This window comes from Paralichthys olivaceus, chromosome 10 (assembly GCF_024713975.1).
Source record: "Paralichthys olivaceus isolate ysfri-2021 chromosome 10, ASM2471397v2, whole genome shotgun sequence".
Lineage (NCBI taxonomy): Eukaryota > Metazoa > Chordata > Actinopteri > Pleuronectiformes > Paralichthyidae > Paralichthys > Paralichthys olivaceus.
Genome location: NC_091102.1, coordinates 25,698,391 through 25,710,064, shown reverse-complemented (window position 1 = coordinate 25,710,064; position 11,674 = coordinate 25,698,391). Strand labels below are relative to the sequence as shown.

The following is an 11,674-nucleotide window of genomic DNA, read 5'->3' as shown; positions in this document are numbered from 1 at the left end:
ATTCCTGCTGTTATAGCCTCTTTAAAATAAAAAACTAAATTGTATTTTCTGTTAATAAACTTTTTTAAATGTTTTCTCTTTCTGTGTCACTTCTCAACCATATGATGTCACATATCCAGCTGAAACATTTAGCTTTCCAATTAATTGGTTTGGACTAGCTGTGGTCTGAAGTGAGGTATGTGGAACAAAGAGGCGAAAGGATGCAGTGTTCCTACTGAAGTTGTAATACAAATATGCAGGTATCGTAGAAATGTTACCAAATCAATAAAACAAAAAAGGTATCTATATGAAATCTATTTTTTATCAAGCTTAATCTTAAAAACAGATTCAGTATTATTGTTGGTGACTTTAATATTCATGTTGAGAATAATAATGATAGCCTTAGTACTGCATTCATTTCAGATTTAGACTTAATTTGGTTTCAGTCATTGTGTACACCAACCTACTCATTGTTGTAACTGTTATGTACATTTTCTGGAAGCTGGTGAAAGGAGAACTCAGGCAGCAGCTGATGTCTTATGCAGAAGATTTTAATGTAGACTTGATGCATCAAGGAGACCAGAAGGTGCAACAATATACAAACACTACAAGAGTAACATGAGCAACTGTCAACCCTCAAGTCTCAAGATGTCTCCCACAGCATCCCCATATACAGTATCTTCTTCTACTTGCGTCACCCATTTTAACAGCACATCAATGAATGGCTAGAATTGCTGTCACTCTCTATGCCACATGTTGCTGTTTGCATCCTATTGGATACTGGTATAATACGCAAAAGAATTGAAGATGGTGAGACTTGAAGTTTGTGCCTCTCTGTCTAGGGCAGGTAATGCTTGTGCTTCCAATACTTTTTATTCAGTTATAACAGCTTAGCAATATTTTTTATTTTACTTTACTTACTCACCCATCCATGCACATAATCAAATCAGTATTTGGTATTGGTCTCTGCAGCAAATCTGGTCTTTTCATCTGTCATAGGAAGAAGAGTTTCTGGGTTTAGAAGTGGTGAGCACCTTAATTTTAGGTGGGGGCTTGTGAATGATCATTTAATAGCCAGATTGACAAGCTGCTTGTATGAGCTGAGTAGTAAAAATCTTCAGAATATACAAAACTGAATGGGGAACATGAACCACATAATCATGATCCAAAACAATGGGTGAAATTAGATTTGTCTTCTTTTTTTTCTTTTTTTTTTTAATCTTTAGGGCAGCAACGGCTACAGCCATGAGAGTCAATCTGCCAACAACAGGAGACACAGGAGCCCTTTTGAGGTCATTAAAAACCTTGTCCATCTCCTTAGTCTGTTGTGCTGTGGTCAGCACAGCCTGAAGCATGGCAGTGCACATGATGGAGTCCATGGCAGCTTACTCATAGATTCAGTGTCTAGAATAGTTTGCCATTCCAAAGAAAGAGAGCATTTCCTTTTTTTGTCTTGGTGGAGGCACATTGTTCAAGACTTATACTCTCTCAAGCAACGAAAGCTCTGTCCATCTCTCAGCACCTTCCCCAATGTAGCCACTGGTGAGCAGATCTGTAGTTTAACCAGGATTGCTCTGCGACTACATTCAGGACCTCTCTGCAACAGCAAAATACAATGAGAGCAACAAGTGCCCTTGGATAGGGAGACTTTCAACAGGTCCTCAGCATACGGGAGGAATGTGCTGCCATCAGGCAGGCACAGGTCGTACTTTACCACTGTTCCATACACTGCCAGACCTTCCCTTAACAAATACAAGTACAGGCTGTCTGGGTGGAATTAAGATAAATCTTTGCTCAAATCGACAACTGTTTAATACTTTGAATCTGCTAGCAATGAAACCAAAATCGAATTGGTATATGAACAAATGATATCATTAATAGTTTGCAATTCCGGAACATCATCTCCACTCATCAGTTTGGTTTTGGATTCTGCAAGATGTGAGTATTTAAAGGTGGTTACCAACACACCTTAGTCCAACAGTCACGTCTGTTATCGCTCTGGGAAGCAAGATATACTATCTAATATTATGTAGCATGAGCATTTTTACTTTCACTTTGTGAAGTTTAGAAAATTCAAAATTACCATGCACTATTGTAGAGATCTTGGCTAAAAGACACAAAACAGCTGCTCATTGGCATATTGGTATGGTTCTCACAAGCCCAATAGTTCATTTCCACATGCAGTTATGTCACAGATGAAATAAAAAACTTTTTACAACATTAAGTTTGAGTTTATATTAATTTTCTGCTAAGATCCGCAGATGGAACACTGCTTATTACTACCAAGTCTCACCTAATAAAGGGAATTTAAATTGAATAATTAAATTTGGATCAAATAAGTCAGTAGTTTCTTTTAGATCCCCTCTTAAAATGTTAACATGTAAATTCTTATCAAAACTTTTACTAATGATTGATATTCACTCTTTTTACACTGACATTTCCATTTCATTTATTTTTATGATTTGATTCTCATTTGATCACCCTGTCTAGTGTTACTTCTTCCTTGTGAGACATAATCTACAAAATCTCTGCTGTGAAATCTCTTGCCACAAGCGCCATTTCATATCAAAGAATAGTAGTCAAAACACTTTTCTCACTCGAACCGAGGGTCTAAGGACAGAGGGTGTCACTACCTGTACAGATTGTAAAGCCCTCTGAGGCAAAATGTGTTTTGTGAATTTGGGCTATACAAATAAAATTTAATTTGATTTGACTTGACTAATTCATGTACCTAGGACAGACACAATGTTCATTAAAATATAACCTTTATTATATAAAATGCTTCTGATACAAAAAAAACGGTCACAAGTGTAAAATAGACAAAAATTTAGTTTAAGATAACAAAAACAGGGTCTTAGGAGTTTCACTGACACAGTGGTTTGATTTGGTGCCTATACATCCTTTAAAATGGCCTGCTTGGAGCTCAGATAGGCACAACTTCAGCTGTGTTGACAGGAAATCCCCCTACAGCCAGTTACCAGACAGCAACTGTAATGTCAGCTGACATAGTATACATTAATCAGGCAACAGCAACATCTTCTTTCAGGAAACCTCAGAATGACCAACACTGACTGTGAGTGCCAAAACACACGCACAAACACACACAGCTTGCTCTTGTTTCTTGACAGTCAAATAACACACTGAAATCATTGTGTTTCTCTTTGTCCGAGAAGAGATTTTTGTTCATTTATGTATATGTCTCCACTGTTTTGGTGTTGGCGCTTTTGCTGATATTTATGTGCTAGAGTGACAGCAGGCCGAATATAAAAACATTAAAAGCCTAAATCTAAACTTGAAACGACTAACTGTGAAGATGAACAATTGATTAGTAAATGATGCAGTCTGTACAGCTACTTTGATGATTGTGGTCCCAGTCTTGTTATTACACAAAAATACTGAAATCAAGTAAATGTTGCCTTGTACATCCCCCACATCAATACATCTGTGGTGTGGGCAGGTCAGTTTCATTCGTGTTTATTCCCTTAAGCATCATTTTGCCTCTTGGTCATTTATCAGATTATAAGAGTAAGCATCAGAAGTACATCAGGTGACTGTGTTCAGTGGTTGTTCAGGAATCTTTCAGCTAAAATTGCAGTCAGTTAAAGGATATTAACTGTGCTTTAAACCAACTGCCTAACAGAGTCTAAAACAGCATTCCTTGCCCACCTTACACAGAGAATGGCCAGGTGTGTAAGCAGACAGGGTTTGAACTTCTTGTGTTTTACGATCCATTGTGTCAAGACCAGAAGTTACTGGACAGACATCAGGGTTGATTTATTTGAAAGCGCACTGAAACCTTCAGTCACTTTTTGGAACCACTAAAATGTCTCAACTGGAACTCTTTCAACCTTTCACTTTACCATCCCAAAAAAAACCCTGTACAAAATGAATGACACACATAAGAAAAAACAAATACAAGTTGCTATAAAAATAATTTGTTATAACTGTCAAATAGCTTGAAGAGATACTGCCAGTATGCGAGTGGTACTTATGGGCTTTCTGTGTAATTATATGTTATAGTAACTGGTATAAAATGTACACAATAGCAGCAAACATACTTTTGGTAAACTGGATGATGAGAGTGAAGAAAAGTTGATGGAAGATGTTCAGATTCACAATGAAAAGCATCCATTTGTCACAGCTCACTCATAACACATATGTACAATAGCTGTACATGTTGATATTAATTTGGTATGTTGTTGTCATGTAGTCATTTCATGGGACCAATGGCAGGTTCATCTTAGTTGGATTGGGCAAATCTCTACCAATTCAAAAGAGCCCATATTCAACTACATAGAATTACCAATTTGAAATGATGAGCGACACAATTTCAAAATAATGTACAGAATACTTCACACTTTGATCTAGGCTCTGATCCATCCATCCACTCATCCATTCATAATTCAACACATTTATTATGTCATCATCTATAAAATTATCTAATATCCTACATTAAGCAAAAGTCTTGTATGTTTTCCAATTATTCATCCATCACTCAACCTCTAATCCGTCTATCCTGAGCTTGTTTTCTGAGTGACAGTGGATCAGCCAGAATGAATAAAATAGCAAACAATTCCTCTCTTATCTATTTTTGTTACAATTAATTCAAATCCTATATACAGTCTTGCTTCTGGTCTGCCAAAAAGGATGCTGTGAGGAAAGAGAAGACAAATGGTGGGAAGTTAGGAGAGGGGTTTCTGGGCTTCCATGCCTTGGCTTTGTTCTTAATTGATAACGTGGCATTGAACCTATGGTTTCCACACAACAGCAGTGCCTTTTGGTGACTCTCTAAGTTAGAGATTTCAGGTGAGGCCAGGAGTTGGGCTCAAATTTGGTCAGAGGGAAAGCTTGAAATTTTGTTGACCAGCAAAGGAAATGTTTCTTCTTATGGAGGAGTAAAAATGATTAAGTGGGATGTTAGAGCAGAGCACATGGGAGACAAACTGATCAAACAATGGTCACCCTGAGAGCTCCAGTTAGACTGGAATGATGATATGAACAAAGTGGGACATAGGAATCTTGAAAAAGGCACTTCAACCTAAGCAGCTGAGATAAAGCAGCATGTGTGAGCCGCTCAGGGCTGAATTTGGCACATTAGTTCTTTCCCTGGTAAAGTGGGCCAGACGAGGCCACTTCTGAATGAGGCAAGCATACTCTGTCCTTTCCATCCTCACAGGACTCTTGGGCTGTTGGAGGGTCACAAGGAGTCGGTGCAGGGTGAGGGAGGAGGGGGGCAAAGGTGAAAGTAGGAGTGCTCTGTGGATGGGGATGGAGGGCAGCTGTCCTCAGCTGATAGGTACTGGGAACGGGGAGTGGGGGGTGGAGGGTAGGGATCAGAGTCTGAGTTAAGGTCCATGTAGTATTTGGTGTGTTTGCCATGGCTGCCATGGCCCACGGCCTTCCAGCGGCCTGTTGATGATGCCAGCCCAGTCGGCAGGTGGTGGGGGGTGTAGTCACTGTCACAGACGTCAGTGCTGCAGGGCGTAGTAGGCGGGGCAGTGCCACGGACTGGATGGTAAGGTCTGATGTGGGAGACATACAGTTAGTTTAGTACAGGGTTACGGTTCTATTACATTTAACTTGTATTAAAAAGTCATTTCAACACGAATCAGGATACAATAGTGTGGGGGTCGGCAGGTCAGTCTTGCCATTGGCAATTTATTTTCTTAGCCTTTAGATGGTGGGCAAGAACATAATCAAAGGCTGTTTCAAAACATCAAACAAAAGTACCACAGATGTGTGTCTAGGTTTTGTGACAGTATTAAAGAATACGCTGGCAATAATGTCCATAATCTGGCTTCACTACTTTCCAACACTGACTGCCGAAAGACACTGCAGAGGTAGCTGGGAGAGCACCTTCACCTGGACCAGAGGATCATTCAACGCAGGTGAGAGCTGTTAGCTGAATGATCCTCTGGTATAAAAGGCAGCAGCAGGGATGCCTCAGAAAGACAAGCAGAGAGAACTGAGGACTCAGAGAGACCATCTTGTGCACCATCAGGTATCAGCTCTGACTAGTTCAAATGAAAACAATAACAGTGTAAAGAAGTTATTGATTATCAATGATAGCAGTAACAATTGATATAATAATGAATTACTAATAAGTACTGTTGTAATAATAATAATAGTTGTTCTCCTGCAGTTCTGGAGGCAGACATACCTGCAATGAGAGAGAGAAAGAGAGAGAGGGACTATAGGAGAAAAAAGAAATATAGTTATTGACATGTATTAAAGTAAATAAATGGGGGGGGCAGAGAGACAGAGAGAAGTGCTCAGTGGATGATGGGAGTTCCCTCTGCAGTCTAGACCAATAGCAGCATAACTACCGGATGGTTCAGGACTCATCTGATCCAATTCCTTTCAGTTCACAATATTCACATCAATATCAATTTATAATTTACAGCATCTGTTCATTGCACAATATTTAGCTTCTCAGTTCAACAGTATGTTCTGCAGAGGTATACATAACCATATTGACTATTTCCTTGTATAAAAGTAGTCCAAATAAATACCAGTACTATACAATATGAAACCGTGCATCTGCTGCTCCTGCAAATATTTCACAATAAAAAAATGTTTTTAAACAAAAGAATGGATTCAGTAAACAGAAACGCTAGAGTTCTTTTATTTTGAAACATAATACAGGAAGTGTTGCAACCATATATGTTTGTGACATACATTACAGCTGTAATTCAGCAGTGCTGCCCAAGGAGAGACCCAACGTCCCCCGCGAGCTAAGGAGAAGGAGACGGGGTAATCATGCCAGTGTTCCAGTTTAACTGGGGATCATGGCAACTGGAGATTTGTTGTCTTTATTCCAGATGTTGCTGGTCAGTTGCAGATTCGTCTCAATGAACGTCTCAATGAAATAATGGAGGATGGAGCCTTCACCCTGCCCACCTTCACCCAGGTCACATGCCACCCACTTTGCTGTACCAACCAAGACTGTACGGTACTTCTCTAACAACAAGCTATGGATCAATCCACATATAAAGGCCCTCCTCAAGGAGAAAATAGGGCTTTTAGGTCAGTGAGTCCAGAGAGTTTGGGGATCGACAGTGAAGGTTTTAGAGATCAACCAGGAGATCTCGATCGACTGGTTGTCGACCACAGCATTAGAATATTACAGAAAAATCCCAAATCGAACAGTTCTCTCTGTGAGCAAGCACACTCATTAACCGGAAGAGACCTATGGTAGAACCAGAATCAATGTAGGCTGGCATCTGCCTTGGCCGCTTGGGATGAGCAAAGTAAAAATGTGGAGAGAAAGGGGTGGCAACAGCGAGGAGTGAGAGAGACCAAGAACAGTTGTGTTAGTCATATTTTAGCACTGCCAGACTGCTTGTTATAATGATGATAATTGACAATTCACAAGAACTGGATGAACAAACATCCTGAAAATGTAATGCCACTGACCAATGGCTGTTGAAGACATCAAAATAGAGGTAAATAACTGCTGGAGGAGCAAAAACAGTCCAACACTGAACTTGCATTGGAACCAATGCTTGATGCAGCTGCTTTTTAATCAGACATTTTGCTGGTCAGGTGGATATGATCCATTTGAGACGGTTTGAGTTACCTGTATGATCTGGTGGTGGACGGACTGTTGGAAGAGTAGAAAATCTCTGTGTTGTAGAGAGAGCGGTCAGTAGCCGGGGATGGAGGTGGGTTCAGGATCTACAAATGAAAAATCTGTGTTATATTTGACTTTGTTATTTGACTGTCAAGAGACAAGAGCAAGCAGGCCAAAGCAGCCTGAGACCCAATGATCTGCTTTTTTGTATGTGTGTGTATGTGTACCTGAGGGTAGAAGGCTCCCTTGGTAGATGATGAGCTGCTAGATGAGGCTCCAGTCACATGGTTCCTGTCGTAGAGGGGTGCTCCACTGCTGTTGCTGCCCATCAGGCTGACGGAACTCATCATGGACTTTCCACAAGAAATCCCTGCACAGAAATTCACATTTTAGACAATAACATGAGTATTGTGTATCAGTAACATCATCACGGCTATAGTGTGTCTGATCTTACCTTGGAAGGTGCCATGCTGGGAGCTGCTTGGGGAGATGAAGTTCAGGGGTACATGGGGCGAACCACCAATGTACTCATGAGGAAAAGTCCCACTAGGGCCCTTGTAGCGATGACACACCACACGCTGGCAAACAACATAAGCTGCCCCAATAACAAAAACCAGCAGGATGATGGCAATGACTGGACCGATGGTGTTGGGCCCTGTGTTGGGGATGTCACTGGAGGGAGGTGAAACATTCTCTACATATGGAAAAAAAAAATTCTGGTTTACACATTGTTTTACACTGTATAGTATGTTGTAGGAGCTTTTCAATGTTTTTACCACAAGCAAGCTCATCTGATCCGTCGGGACAGTCAGAGTAGTTATCACACTGTTGTTTCTTGGTGATGCACTGGTTGTCACTACAGCGGAACTGATTGGGAGGGCAGATAGCTGCAAGAGAGGATACACAAATTGGAGATCCTTGTAAAATACACATTGAAATTCTGCTTGCATGTTAATTCTTCAATAGAAGAAAACATTTTTTGTCAATATAAAGTTTTAACAAAAAGCCACTGATGCACCAGTTTAGTTGGATTGTACTCAGGTAATTAAGAAGTCCAGGTAAGATTCACATTTTGGTTGATTTATTTTCCAGTTCAAAGGCAAACCTACATGTGCTTCTCTTCATGCTCTGGTTAAAAACCCATGCCCTTTCCTGCTACCTGCTGCTGCATCTGCTACCTTTATTCTGAATCCTACCTGGTATGGTGCTTAGTGCCCCCTGGTTTCTACAAATATAAACAAAAAAAAACACAAAACACAAAAAATAATATCATAACATATCAAACTAATGAAATAGCTCCTACAGAAGTAATCAAATAATATATAGTTAAATACTGATGGGTCTCTGTAGTTGGCTTCTTTTACATTTATTACTTGACCATAATATTAATCACTTATTGTTATAGACTTAAGAGGACAGGAGTCATTTGCAAATCTGAGGTGCATGGATTCCAGTTTATAATCAGTTTATAATCTCAGTTTACAAATCCAAGAGCACACATTTACACATCTTATTTTTCTCATCTGAGCATAGGGAGGGGTCTGTAGGACTGTGATTGCAGCACTATTCCTCAGCAACATAACATTTATTTATAAATATTATTTATAATTCTGTGGTGGCCATGATGAAACTGTTATGATGATATCCACTGTTTCAAGGCTAAACCTACTTTCACAGTCCTGCTCATCAGAGTCATCAGCACAGTCTTGTTCCCCGTTGCAGCGCCTTTGAGCATCAATACAGCCTCCTTTATCACACAGGAATTGGAAGGCCAAGCACACGGGACAGTTCTCCTCATCACTACCATCTTCACATTCAGTAACACCATCACACCGCCAAGCCATGGGAATACAGTCGATCTCCCCTGTGGAGCAGGTGAACTGCTCCGTAGAGCAAGTGGGAGGCTCTGAGAGACAAAGGCATTGTTTGTTCATTGTATGATGGAGAAGAGGACAAGTACATACTATTAAATGCAAATGGTATGATTGAACACAGGATGTCAGGAGACCATAGAGATCTCAGAGTCAATGAGTGTGTCACGTCAGTTCAATTAGACTGAAACCTGAAACCAAGTGAAGAGGGCAGATCAGTTTGCCTTCCCAAGCTTCACAAAATAATGTGTAAGGAGTGAATTTTGATCAAAATGCACCATGATTCTTATGACAACTGTTCACCTCCACAGCGCAGCAGATCCTGCAGTAACACCAGGTGCATTGGACAGGAGCAGCGAGGTGTACCATCACCCTTAGCAATGCAGATATGAGAACAACCCCCGTTGTCACGGGAACAAGGATGGGATGCTGGAGAGAAAAATTGTCATTACTAAAAAACATTCCTACTAAACTAATACCTTAAACAAAGCCATTGACACAGCTTACTGCAATAAGCTACTCAGTCCATGTGTCAGAGCAGCATAGTTCCATACCAAATTCCTGTGGGTCCATCTCTTCCACAGCATGTATGGAGGTCAGGTATGATATCCGTCCCTGAATGCGTGTGCGTCCATCTCCTGTCAATTTGTCCACCCTCTCTATCATTTGCTGCTGCCGGTCAATCCAGTACAGATGGCCTCCCATGACTGTCAGCCCCATTGGCTGGAGAATGTTGGAATCCTGAAGGACAATGCGATTGGCTCCTGGAGGAGATAGAGTAATGTCCATATGAAATCTTCTGAATAACAAATTAGTACAACCTGACCAACCTGTCTAGATTTCTGAAAATAAAATTGGAATGTTGTAAATATATAATTATATAATATACACATATCATTAATATTATTATCAATCTTAAAACTTATTACATCTTCACTGACACACACTATCATAGTTACAAAGTGTGACTGGGATTTAAGTGATAAGTGGAAACATTCAGTTGGACATTTTTTCATTCTGAAACATCTGAAAGTCAGACGGATAGGTACCAGAGAAGATTGTTCAACTATTATTCAATTCAATTTGAAAATTATTGAGAATCTCAACATTTTGAACAATATTGCAAGCACTTTGAAGAGAGAAAACTCCATCATTAATCATAAAAAGCCTCTAGCAGAGGTAGACTCGATGTGAGCAGCCATCTACCTTGACATGTTGGGGTGAGAGAGGAGACATGGGTGGAAAAAAGGAGGGGGGAGAGAGAGGAGAGGAAGACCAGGAACAGTTGTGTAACCATCATATTAAACTCTGTCAGACTGGTTCTTATAATAAGTGTGATATTTACAGATGTAATGATGTTATTATTGATAGAACCAGTTTGTATTTCTATTGACTCACCTGTAAGATCACTGCTCTCAATGCGTTTCAGGTCAGCATCGACCCAGAACAGTTTTCCCAGTTTATTGTCCAGAGCTAGAGCTACTGGTCTAATCAGACCCGTGGTAAACAGAGATTCTCTCTCTGTCCCGTCCAGACTGGCGCCTTCAATTTTAGCTGAGCGCTCTTGTACTGTGGTGAAATACATGTACCTGCAGTAGGACAAAGGCACATTTATACAGTAGGGGGCACTCACTCTATTCTCACTGTGTCACTGAGATATACCAGTATGATCAGTTATACAGTTCTAATGACTTTTGGGATTACAATAATTTCCTTCCTTACATATAGTGCAACATAACTTCAAGTAACAAAGCATTTATTTTGAGCAGCCACAAAAATAAAAATGAGCTCACCCTTTCTCAGGGCTGACTATGATGGCACGGGGCTTGTCAGTGTCATCCTTCAGGACAACACCCACAGTGTGTCCATCCATCCTCTGGACATTGATGGTGTTGGTTGTCTCACAGGTCCAGTAAATGTGCCGGCTGTACGGGTCAAGGCTCAGGTCATGAAGCTGGTTGTCCACTGGCTGAAAAGTGCTGCTCACTATCATAGACTGGGGACACACACAGCAAGGTAAATGGTTGTATTTATATAGTGCTTTTCTAGTCTTGAAGACCACTCAAAGTGCTTTACACTACAGTTTGCCATTCACCCATACATTCATACATACAGTGCATTTATGAGTAGCACTTTCTTTTTGTTGTTCTATGGGGCAATTTGGGGTTCAGCATCTTGCCCAAGGACACTTTGGCATGCAGATGGGAAGACTGGGACCTTCTGGTTGGAGGACAACAGCTCTACCCCTCAG

The 11,674-nt window shown here is 40.5% G+C and overlaps 1 protein-coding gene across 2 annotated transcripts in view; it reads right to left on the bottom strand.

Annotated features, from left to right (window-relative positions):
* Positions 1 to 2,727: 2,727 nt before the first annotated feature.
* Positions 2,728 to 11,674, bottom strand: part of lrp5 (low density lipoprotein receptor-related protein 5) — a 107,719-nt gene continuing 98,772 nt past the window's right edge. For both annotated transcript variants that reach the window (XM_069532458.1, XM_069532459.1), the window contains 10 exons: positions 11,217 to 11,419; positions 10,822 to 11,012; positions 9,978 to 10,187; positions 9,727 to 9,852; positions 9,222 to 9,458; positions 8,329 to 8,439; positions 8,007 to 8,246; positions 7,780 to 7,922; positions 7,559 to 7,656; positions 2,728 to 5,501 (listed from right to left, as the gene is read on the bottom strand). In XM_069532458.1, the coding sequence (XP_069388559.1) occupies positions 5,177 to 5,501; positions 7,559 to 7,656; positions 7,780 to 7,922; positions 8,007 to 8,246; positions 8,329 to 8,439; positions 9,222 to 9,458; positions 9,727 to 9,852; positions 9,978 to 10,187; positions 10,822 to 11,012; positions 11,217 to 11,419 (1,884 nt within the window). In that variant the 3' untranslated portion in view covers positions 2,728 to 5,176. The remainder of the gene's footprint in view (positions 5,502 to 7,558; positions 7,657 to 7,779; positions 7,923 to 8,006; positions 8,247 to 8,328; positions 8,440 to 9,221; positions 9,459 to 9,726; positions 9,853 to 9,977; positions 10,188 to 10,821; positions 11,013 to 11,216; positions 11,420 to 11,674) is intronic.